Genomic DNA, 15,662 nt, shown 5'->3' with positions numbered 1-15,662 from the left:
TTACTATTAGATGTAGTGGAGCATTTATCACAGCATATGCTGAGATGAGTCAGCTGCTCAGGACGAGACATCTGGCTGCAATCAAACAACAGATCACTGCTTCTTACTGCCAGGCGTTTCAGATGTGGAAAGTAATTCAGAAAGCTGAAAGCAGCTTTGATGCATTGCTCAATTACGATTGTAGTGAGAGTCGGAAGGGACATTGCGAGGTCTTTCCAGTCTTTCTCTTTGTTGCTCCTCATCACCGCACTTGTGACTCTTCTGCGACGAAGAGTGGCCCAAAACTTAGCGTTGTAAGCACCATTTTTAAAGCTCAAAACTACTGTCCAGTCTCTCCAGAGGGACCAGTGGTCGACAAGTTTCTTGAAATGTTTGCAGGATGCCCGGACGTTAAATTTGTCTTTGGCTGTCAGATACCCAAACACGTGGTTCCAGACTTCGGAAGGAATTTGTCCAGCAGGCTGTGTCATCGTTGTTTTATCTCCAAACAGATGTGCTAGTTAATTAGCGACAACAAAAATGTATTTTCCAGCTTTGAACGTTAAAAAAAAGGTCCCACGCTTTCTTTTTGCTTTACGTTGACGCGGAAGTAGTGGAATAGACATAATATATATAGAGGCGCCTCATTTATGGCAGGAGAGTGAACCACCGTCGCCGCCATATTGGATGGGTCTCCGCTTTCCAGTCTTGCTGCGGAGTCAACGTAGTTTCCCCACAAAACTGTTTTCTGTGTATATATTACACACAAACAAAACACTTTTCTACACAATTGTTTAATCAATAATGTTAACACAGTGAATAATCTACTAAAAACAAATGATGAATTTGACTTATAGGAGCTGTTTATGGAAAAGTGATATTGATGCATCACAAAGAGAGTTTTACATGGTAGCATATTTACGTTATGTTTTTTACCGGCTTTATTTGTTTGTCTATATTTGTCGTCTGTACGGTTGCAATAACCGGTGAAATATTGAAAGCGGATGGTGTGCAATTACGTTTCACGAGGTTGAATAATAATTCATTTAACAAAAAAGATAGACAAATCCAAATGCATAAATAAACAATCAAACATGCTAGTATGGATTTCATTCAGACATTTACTTATGTTGTAGCTACCTAATGTGTTAGTTAATAAACATATACAAATATTTTAGCATAAAAGCACGTTGTTTTTTAATCTTTTACAATGATCGGTATCATAACAATATATCCGTCCTTTGTAACAAACCAAACTGTGAGGAAAAATCAGGAGAAAATTGGTTAAGTTATTGTTGTGATTGGACCTACAGCTTACAATGCATTGGAGGCGCACGGGTGACCCACCCAAAATGGCGGCGCAATGAAACGTCAGCTCGTATAGGCAGCGTGATACTATGATCCGCCCATGTCTATGGTGAGGGCTAGCTGTGATTGACAAGAAAATGATCCAATAGGCGTGAAGATAGTGCTGATGTCCGCACTGTGATTGGTCATTCGTTTTGTATATAAACTTCTCGCGCCCATCCTCTTCCTCTTTTCTTTCACGCGACCCTAAAACGCGGTAGGTGATACTTGTCTTAGTTTTTTTTTATTTTTTATTTTTTTTTAGCGCCAATAAAATATATTTTTTATGGTTATAGTGAATAAGTATTGTAGACATATGGCAAACATATTTGCTGCTTTACGCCACGTGTGTACTTGTGGAAATATAATGCAGTCTTACAAAGCGTGGCCTTATATGCTATTGATAGCTTTCCATTAGCCTGCTAGCATTAGCCATCGGCAACGTGTTTGAGCTGCTGAATTTCTTTATTTTGTTGTTGATTGTACTTAATCTAAAGCCCATTTACTAAATATCTTACTACCATGTTATAGGTAACACCTTGTCTTTAAACCAGCTGTTGAGCGATCCTTGGAAGCACTGTCAAGATGCCCAGGGAAGACAGGGCCACGTGGAAGTCCAACTATTTTATGAAAATCATCGTAAGTTTGATTTAATTTCAGATGATAAAAGCTGGAGCCACGCACTCAATAAATGTTTAACTGTGCTTTATAATGAAATATGTGTTGACGTACAGTGATATGTTTACAGCAACTTTTGGATGATTATCCAAAATGCTTCATCGTGGGGGCGGACAATGTGGGCTCCAAGCAGATGCAGACCATCAGGATGTCTCTGCGTGGAAAAGCTGTGGTGCTGATGGGTAAAAACACCATGATGCGCAAAGCCATCCGTGGCCACCTGGAGAACAATCCTGCTCTGGAGAAGTGAGTTTGCTGGTCCCATAACTTTTGATACCTTGAATATCCCGTTTATCAGAGCAGGCTATCTACTGTACAGCTAGTGTGGTGCTGTGTGGTCGTTCCCCCTGCTAAAAGTGACATGTTTCCAGCTATCCCTGTCTGACTACATCCCCTGTCAGCCAGGGACGCAAGGTCTCAGACATTCAATATGTTAAACTCGGGTTAAAAAAATAAAAAAAAAGAGCTGTGACTCTATGCTTTTGTCCCGATTCGATTCTGATTTTTTTGGGTACCAATTAGATCTTAATTGCGATTCTCACAATTCTTTGATATTGCTGATTTTGTAGATTAAAAGCAAAAAATTTTTATTTTGCTCGTCATTTTTCTTAATTTCAATTAGAAAAAAACACAGTAGCCAGATCATCATTCTGCTGCCATAATGCCCAAGAATACGATAAAAAAAAGATCAATAAAAATTACATAAATTATTTTAGTTTGTGGGGAAAAAAATTGATTTAACAAAAAATCTATTTTAAAATTGTGAAGGAAAAAAAATCTCTCTCTCTCTCTCTCTCTCTCTCTCTCTCTCTCTCTCTCTCTCTCTCTCTCTCTCTCTCTCTATCTATATATATATATATCTGTTTACATGCATAATAATTATTTTATGATTTGACAGGCTCCTGCCCCACATTAAAGGAAATGTGGGCTTTGTCTTCACCAAGGAGGATCTGACTGAGGTCAGGGACATGCTGCTGGCAAACAAGGTAAAAACCATCCCCAAAGAGACCAGATTGAATAAGTAAGGTTTTTTTTTTTGCATAAGATCTATCTGTTAAGAACAAATTACATTATTCTACAGTGACTGTACATGTTGGAAGCCCCTGAACACAAACTTAAGGATTATTTAAATAATTGGAATGGTTGAATAACAAAGTTCACAATGAATGAATGGACTATAAACTCCATTAAAACACTGTAAGAAGAAAATACAAAATGTTATGGTTATGGTATGTGTCAGAGCTGGTTTCATAAACTGGGCTTGGCTGAATTTTGTAGTTAATGATGCAGTGTGCAGCTAAAAATTGTTAGGGGACAATAAAATGAATTTGTGCAGGATAGTTACAGTGCAGCTTGTGAAGTGCTGCATTGTCGTTCCCCCTGCAAACATGAACCTGTTTCCTCGCTATACCTGTCTGTTAATCTGTTGGCTGCCAGGGACGTAAGGTTTCAGACATTTGCATGTTAAAATCCAAATGACTTGATCATTTAAGGCTTTTCCGTGAAGTTGCAATATAGGATGTTTCTCTGATTTATCCCAGGTACCAGCAGCTGCCCGTGCAGGAGCTATTGCCCCTTGTGATGTCACGGTGCCAGCCCAGAACACAGGGTTGGGTCCTGAGAAGACCTCTTTCTTCCAGGCTCTGGGTATCACCACCAAAATCTCCAGAGGAACCATTGAAATCTTGGTGAGCTTGGCAGACCCGGATTATTATAACTTAATTCTTTAACATTTAATATTTGAACCAACGATTTATATCTAATAGTAGCATCCTGTAACCATTTCTTTCTTCCCAGAGTGATGTTGGTCTGATTAAGACTGGAGACAAGGTTGGTGCCAGCGAGGCCACGCTGCTCAACATGTTGAACATCTCGCCCTTCTCCTTCGGACTCATCATCCAGCAGGTGTATGACAACGGCAGTGTTTACAGCCCTGAGGTGCTTGACATCACAGAGGCTTCTCTGCATACCCGGTTCTTAGAGGTGAGATTTATGGGGTTTTTTTACTGTCACATTTTTGCTGTAGATAATACGTGTAAATTAACTGTTCAAAACCTTTTGTATTTTCCAGGGTGTGAGGAATATTGCTAGTGTGTGTCTGGAGATCGGCTATCCCACGTTGGCCTCCGTCCCCCACACAATCATCAACGGCTACAAGAGAGTTCTGGCTGTAGCCGTGGAGACGGACTACTCCTTCCCTCTGGCAGAAAAGGTATTATGCAGCAAAATATGCATAGCTGACTTGCAGGTTAGGTGTCGATGTAGCCCGTGTAGTGCTGCATTGTCGATCACCCTGCAAAGAGCAACTTGGTTCATTATATTCCTGCTGGTTTCTTTCTAGCCAGTGGGGGGCAGGTTGTTTCACACAGCTCTCTAAAGATTCAACTCAATACTGTGTTGATATGGGTTTAAAATGAACATTTCAAATTTTCCCCACAGGTCAAAGCCTACCTGGTCAACCCATCTGCGTTTGCTGCCGCAGCAGCACCTGTAGCAGCTGCAGAGACCGCTGCAGCTCCAGCTGCTAAGGAGGAGGTAAAGGAAGAGTCTGAAGAATCTGATGATGACATGGGCTTTGGTCTGTTCGACTAAATCCACAGCGAACAGAACCAGTTTTGAGTCACAAAAGACCACGATTCAATAAACTCTTTTAAAACATGTTTTTGTCTGCATTTTCTTTGTTTCTTGGAAAAGATGCTGAATTAATAACTGTTCTATTCAAGTCATGCCACTAAAATGGTGACTCTTATTAGGTAGGACAAAAGGTCAAACTGACCACTAGGATTGAAATTGTCGTAGTCCAGATGTGTTCAATGATGTCAAATATTATGTTTGACGTTTTTTGCAGGAAAATTGCAGCATTTCTGATAGCCATCAGAATGAGTGCCTTAAATAAAGACTGTTTTATTCCTTCTATACCAGAATTTTCAGTGCTGTCTTGCTCGTCTTCTGGGACGTAAATGCAGAGAAATGTAAACTAGCGCCCCCTGCTAGTCATAAATTCTGATGGGTTACAGATTTTGCTGTAACACCGGAAACTTGGGTGTGTCAGCCTTCAAAATAATTTACAATTTTCTGTTCGGTATTTTATATTTTATCATGTAAACCACGAGGCACACTGTTTAGGTTAAAACTCACAATCAACAATATTGTAGTTTTACAATGTGGGCATTAACTGAACTTATTTTCCACTACGAGTAAAACGCTGATTTAATGTGTAGTGAGTTTAACTAATTAGGTATTAGTGGGGGCGCCTCTTATATTTTTCTTGCCCATTAGTTTAAGACATTTTTATTCATAATTCTTCAATACTTACTTTATTCATATAAAGAATAGTCTACGGAATATATATACAAATTTGGACACAAAATATTTTTTTATTCTGAAAATTTCTTCCCGGAAGTTGTATTGCGATGCGCAGCAGCTACAGGAGGAACGTCCGCTATGGCTGAGGTGAGATTTTACGTTTAATTCGATTATTAAAAGATCACTGAGAGGTCTTTTTTTAAATATAATTGTACAGTTTAACGACGTGTTTCTGTATTTGGTGTCCAAAGTTAATGCCGTATTTTCTAAGATCGTTAGGAAAAGAAGCTGACGACATGTCATCTCGTAGGCAGATTGCAATGTATGCTATTACATTATCTTCAATATGGCTGGTGTTGTAGTCAAATTATACAGACGAAAGACAGTAAAATACTTTTTTTTTTTATTACCTCATCTTATGAAATGAGTATTTGACCAACTCTGACCGTGTTATTGTTCCCTCATTTTCTAAAATTTAACTTATCTCTGCATCTCTGTCCAGACTCACAGCTTACAGGACCTCCAGCAGCCAGCTGTCTCCTCCAAAGTGTTTATACAAAGAGACTACAGTTCAGGAACCATATGCAAGTTTCAGACCAAGTTTCCCTCCGAACTGGAGTCAAGGGTATGTACAGTTTTAACTGGGAAGGTTAGGGGTTTTCTACATACTTCAGGATTGTGGATGAAAACTGTTGATGTTGTTTCAGCTTGATAGGCAGCAATTTGAGGAGACCATCCAGACTCTGAACAACCTGTATGCAGAGGCGGAGAAACTGGGGGGGAAGTCGTACCTGGAAGGCTGTCTGGCTTGTCTGACTGCTTACACCATCTTCCTCTGTATGGAAACACACTATGAAAAGGTAAAACCCTTGAAGTGAGATGTTCTTATTAGCGCTTTTAGGGTGTGAATTTTTACACATTTTGTGTGTATTTTGAAATGATATGTGCGTTTCCGTTTCTGTGTACAGGTGTTAAAGAAGATTGACAGATACATTAAGGACCAGAATGAGAAGATTTATGCCCCGAGGGGGTTGCTGCTGACTGACCCCATCGAAAGAGGCCTCAGAGTTGTATCCTGGATCTGGCTAATGTTATACACATTATGTATCATATGATCACTTGCTGGTAGGAATGGAGTCAATAGAATGATCAGTTTTTCCCTTTTTTGTGGTCTTGGAAAACTATACTTAATACAGTAATGCCGGAAAATATCTCTGTGTAAGTTATGTGTGTGTGTGTGGCACTGTGTCTTTTCCTTAACTTGCCACTTTCCAGGTTGAAATTACCATCTTTGAAGACAGAAGTATTGGTTCTGGCAGATAAGAGAGTCCAGCAGGATGTCATTCAGGTTCATTTCTGATCAAGAGTCGGCTTCATTCAGGAAAATTCCTTTGGACTTCCAATGAGTTGATGTTCTCTATCTACAAAAGCAGAAATTTGGGGTGCGGGTGAGATGGGAATCAGAAAAGCCTTCGTCATTATAACTGAATACAATTAAAGTAACCCTTGGGCATTCGTTTGTCCTGCCTGCGGTCTGCTGAAATGCCAAAGGGTTAAATTGGCCCTCTTATATTGAAAACATGGAGCTTATTTTCCAGCTAAATCTGACCTTTATTTGTTGTTCTGTAATATAATGACAACATTACACTAACATGTAAGAACAAATTTCTATGACTTTTAGCCTTCTGTCTGTCTTGTAACATTTTTTCTTTCTCTCGTACTTCACTGATGACTGACCTGATACTCTTCTGACTATATTCAGACCTCTCCTGAATCATGTATATACTTTAAATCTGATCCTTTTTCCTGATATTTATAAGTACTCTATGTCTGCCTCTCATTATATGTGTGTACCTTTGTTATCTTGTCTTTTGATACACAAAGCGTTGCCTAAATCATGACCCATTGACCAAGACCAGTCTTTATGCATTGTGCCCCTGTGTGAAATATTATATGAAGACCACTGAACTTACAAATGATTTGATGTGAATATGTTACATTTCAAATGTAAAGTCAGAAAACGTGTGGTTGCCAATAATCATAGATTATGCATATTGGGCTTGAGTTGTAAACCCAGTCTGTAAACTATATGGTTATTGGTAGTTCTCCACAGTATTTATATGATGGTTTTAGTCTTGCAGAGACATGTTTTTTAAAATTGTAAAAGAATGTGAGCTTTTTTTAGGTGGTGGAGCTTGTCCTAAAAGTTGTAAACTGATTTTTGTGACTTTAAAGATGGATCACGTTTTACCAAATTTATCACTCGACCTAATACATTTTGAGAACTCTTGTGTTTCACACGAGCTGGAAATCTCCCAAATAATTTTGATTTGTATATATTTTACCACAGGTTCATATTGCAATTGATCTCCAAATCACCAAACATCTCAAAAAAATTGGAAACTCCTTGCAGGTGATTGTCGTGGATGGTGTTTGATACAATTGGTCTACCTTTCTTACAGTTATTGCCATGTTTTATCTTAATAAATAGCTGTTTCTTGAACTATTGTTGTCATTTTATGTATTCATTATCTTTTTAAATCCTAATCTCAAGAAGAGAACAAAAGGCTTTAAACGGGTAGAGGTAGCGGTTGAAAGTTTTGCTAACCATTGGTTAAATCATACTTTTCCATTGTCTCCCATATATATAGATAGAAATACCACTATATTTTGTATGCTGATTAAATCCAAGAAAGAAGAACTCTGTATAAATCTCTTTATGTTTAGCCAAATTTTTTTATTCACAAATGTAAAGTTCTGAAATGCTCCCCTAATTTGTTTTTTTTTTTTTTTTTTTTTTTTTTTTAAATGAACTGAAATTATATGTAAAATCTTTGAATTGTGTGAAAAATCCTATAGCTCAAACAATGTATTTCTATGTACACAATATTCCCATGGACTCAATTGTCTCAGACTGAAGTCTTATTACCTTTTGCAATGTTTGGCCTCATTTTTGCACTTTTGATTTATTTAATCTTTTTGATGTATTGCTCGAATTATTCTCAATTGTTCCTTTATTTCAAGTGTTACAATTGTAAAAGCACAGCCATGTTTGTTATATATATTTGCTTGGGTGTGAGTTATCAAATTTAAAAAAAAAAAAAAAGTTTTGCTATCTATCAATCCATCCATCCATCCATCTTCTGCCGCTTATCCGGGGTCAGGTCGCAGGGGCAGCAGCCCAAACTTTGCTCTCCCCAGCCACATTTGCCAACTCTGGGTCTGTCTGGGTCTTCCCCAGGGTCTCCTCCCAGAAGGACATGCCTGGAACACCTCACCAGGGAGGCATCAAGGAGGCATCCTAACCAGATGCCCGAGCGACCTCAACTGGTTCATCTCTATGCAGAGGAGGAGCGGCTCTACTCTGAGCCCCTCCCAGATGACCGAGCTCCTCACCCTATCTCTAAGGGAGAGCCCGGCCACAGAGGAAACTCATTTCAGCCGCCTGTATACGAGATCTCGTTCTTTCAGTCACGGCCAGGGCAGGTTTAAAAGTGCACAGGCCCCTGGGCCCAAAGGGGCCCCCTTCCCCACCGCATCATTGTGAATGATAGTGTGAAACAACATGTCTAACATCTCTCAGCCAGTGGTACCAATACCAATACACTAGACACTGTGGTGTAACTATCTGGCTTTTATGTACATTTTGTTTCATGTCCGAACTGCTGGTGTTTGCCCCACACGAGCCCCAGGGCCTGTGCCCTTAATGTCCATTGGATAATCCGGCCTTGGCCACGACCCACAGCTCATGACCATAGGTGAGGGTAGGAACGTAGATCGACTGGTAAATCAAGAACTTCTCTTCTGGCTTAACTCCTTCTTCACCACGACAGACCGGCGCAGAGTCTGCATTACTGCAGACGCCGCACCGATCCGTCGGTTGATCTCACGCTCCATCCTTCCCTCAATCATGGACAAGACCCCGAGATATTTAAACTCCTCCACTTGAGGCAGGACTTGACTCCCGACCCGGAGAGGGCAATCCACCCTATTCTGGCTGAGGCCCATGGACTCAGATTTGGAGGTGCTGATTTTCAGTTTCGCTAACCACTGCTTTTATTTTGAAGAGTTTAAACGGATACAGTCCATTATAGCGTGAAAGGAAAGTAAAACTGCTTCCGGTGAACAAACATGGTAGCGCGTCTCTGAAACAAACACCCAGGTTTTCACCTGCAACCGTCGCATCTCTGCACCAACCTGTGGTCCCAACAAACGCCACACTTTTAACCTTTTAAACCAGTAAGAAGTGGGTAAAGTTTAAGACACAGATTGCATCATTGCACGTGACTGCTGACCAAATATTCATAGTTTTGAATGGATTTTCAGAAGACGCGAACTTGTCAAAACATTGTTTATGTTCAGGCTTTTTAGCATATCTGTGTGAGTGGTTGTGCAGACATGAACCCGTCTAGCCAGTGTAATGTTTTCTTGTTATGATGGCAGTGTTGTTACAGGTTTTCTCAGTAATAACAAACCTTTCTGTGCTGTCAACAGGACCCATCTTTATCTCCCTAACCTTTGTCCACCCTGGCGTTTCCTAATTTCGATGGCGTTTTTCTACCTAAGCAAGAAATTCAGTTTGTGCACAGTGTCATGGATGAGCTGGAAACATATATACAGAAAAACAGCTGCAAAAGGTAAGAATGAAACTGTTTTAGGGGATAGATTGTGTTACCATTAACCCAACGCACAGATAACTGATGTAAAACAGCTTTTATTTTATCAAGGCCAACATGTATTTGTGTACTTGCTGCATATCACCTTAGTAATGTGCTTCATGTGTAATCCGAGGTAAAACTGTACTTATATTTTTACCAAATTGCATGGAAGTCAACTCATTAGTAGATTAGATATATAAACCAAACTACACCTTGATATGGTTTATATCCTTGTGTTTCAGTGATAACAAAGAAATGCAATTTAATTGTTATTTTGTCATGTTCATTTTAGTCATACTGAGCTTAGCAGTGGATAGATGTGCTTCAGCATCATCTCTTGCTGGATACAGACCATCAAAGCATCCATCTTTACTCTCATATCCTCTCCGTCTGTCCAGTGTGCTCGTGTTTCCCCCATTACCTAGCAGACTACGGTACCTGATTCACAAGACCACAGAGGATCTGCCGGAGCTCGCCACCTTTTCTGTCGGGGAGGGCTGGTGCCGTAGAGTGGTGGTCTGCCATTGTGAGCTTAGGTACATAACAAACCTAAGTCTATATACAGTTGTGCTCATATTTATTCATCCCCTTTCATTAAAAAAGGCTAAATTTACAACAGTCACTCAAATAACTGGAGACTTAAAAATTAAGTGTCTATTTTAGGAGTTTCTCTGCTGCAACACACCTGGCACACATCAGACCTAATTAGCAGACTTGTGCAGAGCTTGACATCAAACTGCACAAGTCTGCTAATTAGCCATTGATTTGATTCAGGTGTGTTGCAGCTCCTAACATTTGGAGGACTGTGCCACTCGAGGACCGGAGTTGCCGACCCCTGCTCTAGTTTGTCTCTAAATACTCAGGTTTTGTTCAGCGCTGCAATAGACTTTAATTAATTGAGTTGAAAGAAAAAAACCCCAAATAAATTGGTCCTGGACAAATTACAGCACTTTTCTGTTGAAAAGTGGGACAAAATACCTGTCAACAGGTGCAGAAGTCTAACTGAGAGGAACAGAAAACACCTGACTGTAGCGGAAACATTAAAGGATTGTTCAACAAAATATTTGTTTATGAGTGATGTAATATGTAATAAATTATCTTATTTGTTTGCTTTTTTAAAAAAGTTTTACTATTGAACCAGAATTAGAAAATAATGTAATGATTTTCATAAAATTTTTAAATTTATTATTACTTTAGTCAATTTCAGCTTATTTTACAGGAAGCTGTTTTTCACTTCTTTATTGAAAGGGTATGAATAAATATGAGCACAACTGTAGCTCAGTTTTATTTTATTCTACTTTAAAACGATTAGAAACAGTCCTTTTCTAATTAGGTGTGAAGATGCAGTTCGTACAGATAAGCCAGACACCTTCCATAGTTTGCCAGTAGTATTTTAAAGTGCAGCATTGGAGATATTTGACATTGGCTAATTAGATAATGTAGTTTTACTTTCTTTATTTATGAGTAAGATTACATTTTGCAAAAGTAATCCAGGAACTGAGCTTTGATTTGTGTGTGTGTGCGTGTTATTTTGCAGGGCTGAGTTAGAAGATGACAGCGATTTGGAAAGCAGCAGCTGTTTATATGAAGACCCCCAAAGCAGTAGACTGGAAGTGGAAGGCCACTTTAAACCTAAACCTATCCCATCACGGAGCCGAGCACCTAAAAGGCCCGACCAGCCTCTGTACATGCCGCGAGCCGCTCGGGAGAGACTATCTTTGCAAAACCCACAAGGCCCCACATCGAACACAGACTTAGAAAGTTCAGCTAATTGTAGCAGTGTCACTACCAACAGTTCTTTTACCTCTTGTCCCGAAACTACAGAAGATACAACACTTTCATCCGCTTCAATTCAGGAATCAAACCTCAGTGTAGTGGACAGTATTCTTGACACTTCTGCAAATAGTTCAGTGCCGTGTCATCGGGAGAAGATGCAAAAGCAAGCGCTGAGAACGCATGAAAACGAGGGTCTTGTTTGGGAGCAGACTCAGTCCTGTTTTGCTGATATGAATTTGGAGGATGACAAGACAGAGGACTTAGTTGATGTTCAGACAGAAGACACAGAGACAGACAATTTAACTGAACAGGTAAGTTACAGTTTAATATATCAGGGAACCTTAAAGCACTGTATGTTTTCCAAGTGTCCCTGCTGGAACACACCTGACTGCATGTTTGCAGAATACACATTGATTTGATCAGGTGTGTTGCAGCGGGGACACTTGGAAAGCCTGCAGGACATCGGCCATCGAGGACCAGGATTGAGGATCCCTGGTATAAACGCCTTCAAACAGATGTGAAATTATATTGATTGAATAAATAAGACATTGATGAACTCATGTCTTCACTTCTCTTCTCTCAGATTAAGGCACATTTGAAAGAAGCAGACGGTGTTTCTGTTGAACACGTTCACAATGACTATTCCATCTACGAGAATGTTTCTCTCAACGCGGACGACTTTCGGCACGTGATCGAGATCTACGACTTTCCAGCCATGTTCAAGACAGACGACCTTCTCGATGCCTTCACAGACTACAGGTATGAGCCCAGAATTCAGATCCTGGACCTCTTCCTGTTCTCTGTACATTACTTCCATAGAAATTAGAGGGAAAATCGAATAACAAAAAATCGAGATTTCTTTGCTTCAGAAATTTAAAATCGATTTTTTTTGTTAAATCAATTTTTTTTTTAAAAATAAAAAAAATAATCCATTATACAATTTTGTCATTTTTATTGTTTTTATTGATCTTTTTACTTGTTTTCTTGGGCATTATAGCAGCAGAATTATGGTCTGGCTACTGTGTTGTTTTTTCCTTATTAAAATCAAGAAAAATGAAAATTTTTTATTATTTTATTTTGTTTTTAATCTACAAAAATCAGCAACATTGAATATTAGGTATTTGAATCGAATTGGGACAAAAGCATATTGTCACAGCCCTAATAAAAATCAATATCCTACATCACTTCAACAATACTAATTGGGGCTGGGCGATTGAATCGAATCAATTTCCTAAATCGATTCGATTCAATTAGCAACAGTCTGATACAACCTGGATTTTTATTTATTTACAAAAGTTTCTGCAATAACACCATTTTTTCTTAAATTTTAAAGACACTCTCATGACTTTTTCTTAAACACCGAGTCTGTTTACATGGCCGTTAAAATTGGATATCTGGGAGTAATCAGATTACTGTAATAATCTGATCTGACACTTCATCTTTGCTCTTCTGAAATAAAATATTCAAATGATTATTATATAAAGTTCCGAGTCAATTATCGGACTTATTTTAGAGTATGTACCTGCATATTGACGTCACTTACTGTTCTTTTTAAAACATTCAGCATTTAACATGGCGGAGCTCAGGGTGCTCATGTGAGAGGCAATAAGATACTAAATGGTTTACAGGTGAACGTAATCCAGTGGTAAATGGAAAAAAAAATCTGAATTTGGCATCATCTGGACGATTTGGGACGGACATGACGCAGGAAAATTTCAGTTGTGTGAATGACAAGATGACATGAAGCATCGAGAAGTCATGTGAGAGTAGGGCAGCAAAGGAAACGTCTTAAAAAAAAAATCAACCTTCCAAGTTTTGTCAATAAATTAGACAAATTAAATAAAAAATGATTCATTTACATTAATTAATTTTTTAACTCAGCTCTAAAACCAAGACAGGCTGAAAACATCTGCTGTTGTAGTTCTGTAACCTCTTCGTTTCCTGCTGTCATAGAGGTGTTGATTTAAACCTCATGCCATTTAGAGTGCCTGAGGAGGAAGAGCAGTAGCCAACCAGAAAGTTGGTGGATCGATTCCCCTAACCGCTGATCCACAACGCCTTCTGAAATGTCTATCAGATCAATGGAAGATGTGGTATTAATGCGTGTGATGAGTAAGAAAGCATTTAGTACAACAATAGAAGTGCTGTATGCGTATAAGTGTGTGTGTGTGTGTATGTGTGTGAAAAGTGCCATAGAAGTACAGTTCATGTAACAGTACCGTGCTGAACTCGACTGAATTAGAAGAAAAACTCAACCTCATACGCTTTGGATAAAACTGTTTGCTAAATGGCTCGAATAGAATAGAATAGAATAGAAGCTATGCCTCCTTATTTATCCTAATAGGAAGGAGCAATCAGGATTAAAGTAGTCTTTTAACGAGGATTAAAACTTAAGATCTCAGTATATTTTAGTGCAACAGTTTACATTCTTCACTATGACAATTTTTTCATTCATTTATTTTTACATTTATTTATAAAAGAAACTGTTGAGTAGGATGATATTCTCCGAAAGGACTAGATAAAAAGCGCCTGTCTGTCATGTTACAGTGATGGTGGGATGAAGATCAAGTGGGTGGACAACACACACGCTCTGGGGGTTTTCTCTAGCGAGGCTGCAGGTGAGGTGCTTCGCTGTACTGTCACTGTGATGCAAGCTTGGAGGTTAAAAGCTGAGATTAAAACCAGTATTTGTCGTGTTGTCTGCAGCGCTGCATGCCCTCTCCATCGACCACCCATTGCTGAAGGCACGAGCGCTTTCTGAGGGGAGCAGAAAAGCCCAAGGGAAAGCCCTCCGACGGGCAGGTAGGAGCTCCACAGCTGTTGAAAATAATCTTACCGGCTGTTTTGGGGGATATTCAGCCACGCTATCATTATTTTGTCAGTATCCTGATGTCTGCTGATGTTGCAGATTAGATTCTTTTTTGTTTACTTCTTCCAGAGTTTATCCAGCCGGTGAAGGAACGTCCCAGGACAGACAGTGCCGTCGCCAGGCGGATGGTGACCAGAGCTTTAGGCATACGGGGGCGAGGCAGAGTGCAGAGATACTGACATGATTCTAACATCCAGTCGAACGCCACAGGTGAGCTCACGAGCCGGATTTCAGGTGCATATAGTAAAAACTTTGGAGTCGTATGAGCATACAGATAATTCGCCATTCTAGTGACCTCAGCTGGAAAAAGTACAATCTGACCGCAGCGTTAAGAAAACTATTCAAAAACTTCTCAAAATGATTTCCTGATTGACGACTGCCTTCTTTGTTTTGCACATTACTCTTCCTGAAACTGGTCTGAACTACAATACTACTGTCTAAAGAGATAAACAAAACAATACTATGAAAAACTACCTTGTTTTGTTTGTTGTGGAAAATGTATAAAATTTACAAACACATTGTTGGTTTTGCAAAAATACCATATGTGTGGTGGGTTGGCATTGGTGCGTTTATGGTGGTAACATTCCACAGCTGTAGGGGGTGTCAAAGACCAAAAGAAACAGCTAAACTCTCTAGTTCAGGGGTAGGCAACTCCAATCTTCAAGTGGCACAGTCCTGCAAATTTTAGGAGTTTCTCTGCTGCAACACACCTGGCACACATCAGACCTAATTAGCAGACTTGTGCAGAGCTTGACATCAAACTGCACAAGTCTGCTAATTAGCCATTGATTTGATTCAGGTGTGTTGCAGCTCCTAACATTTGGAGGACTGTGCCACTTGAGGACCGGAGTTGCCAACCCCTGCTCTAGTTTGTCTCTAAATACTCAGGTTTTGTTCAGCGCTGCAATAGGTAACCATGGAAACCGTCACATTTAGTAAATACAGCATTTCAGTACACTGAAGAATGAAAGAAACGTTCTGCTTTTACCAGGTTTTATTTAAAAAATAACAAAATCAAAATAATCAGCAACTCACAAGTACCCTTATAA

The 15,662-nt window shown here is 39.4% G+C and overlaps 3 protein-coding genes across 3 annotated transcripts; all 3 read left to right on the top strand.

Annotated features, from left to right (window-relative positions):
• The first annotated feature begins 1,506 nt into the window (after window positions 1-1,506).
• On the top strand, window positions 1,507-4,664 carry rplp0 (ribosomal protein, large, P0). The gene is made up of 8 exons (XM_079242706.1): window positions 1,507-1,543; window positions 1,858-1,965; window positions 2,075-2,250; window positions 2,903-2,990; window positions 3,546-3,692; window positions 3,802-3,987; window positions 4,076-4,216; window positions 4,444-4,664. Exons 2-8 carry the CDS (start codon window positions 1,912-1,914, stop codon window positions 4,594-4,596), a joined length of 945 nt encoding a protein of 314 aa, XP_079098832.1. The 5' UTR covers window positions 1,507-1,543; window positions 1,858-1,911; the 3' UTR covers window positions 4,597-4,664.
• Window positions 4,665-5,411: 747 nt separating this feature from the next.
• On the top strand, window positions 5,412-7,814 carry golga7 (golgin A7). The gene is made up of 5 exons (XM_079241603.1): window positions 5,412-5,457; window positions 5,813-5,935; window positions 6,018-6,170; window positions 6,279-6,380; window positions 6,586-7,814. Exons 1-5 carry the CDS (start codon window positions 5,449-5,451, stop codon window positions 6,631-6,633), a joined length of 435 nt encoding a protein of 144 aa, XP_079097729.1. The 5' UTR covers window positions 5,412-5,448; the 3' UTR covers window positions 6,634-7,814.
• A 1,623-nt stretch (window positions 7,815-9,437) lies between these two features.
• Window positions 9,438-14,817, top strand: r3hcc1 (R3H domain and coiled-coil containing 1). Its single transcript, XM_079242495.1, has 8 exons — window positions 9,438-9,556; window positions 9,805-9,947; window positions 10,367-10,504; window positions 11,506-12,055; window positions 12,328-12,503; window positions 14,292-14,362; window positions 14,451-14,546; window positions 14,683-14,817. Exons 2-8 carry the CDS (start codon window positions 9,904-9,906, stop codon window positions 14,790-14,792), a joined length of 1,185 nt encoding a protein of 394 aa, XP_079098621.1. The 5' UTR covers window positions 9,438-9,556; window positions 9,805-9,903; the 3' UTR covers window positions 14,793-14,817.
• The last annotated feature ends 845 nt before the right edge of the window (window positions 14,818-15,662 follow it).

The sequence above is a fragment of the Telmatherina bonti genome (assembly GCF_933228915.1).
Source record: "Telmatherina bonti genome assembly, chromosome: 6".
NCBI classification, from domain to species: domain Eukaryota; kingdom Metazoa; phylum Chordata; class Actinopteri; order Atheriniformes; family Telmatherinidae; genus Telmatherina; species Telmatherina bonti.
Note: the sequence above shows the minus strand (reverse complement) of the source record. Positions and strands in the feature narration are given on the sequence as shown.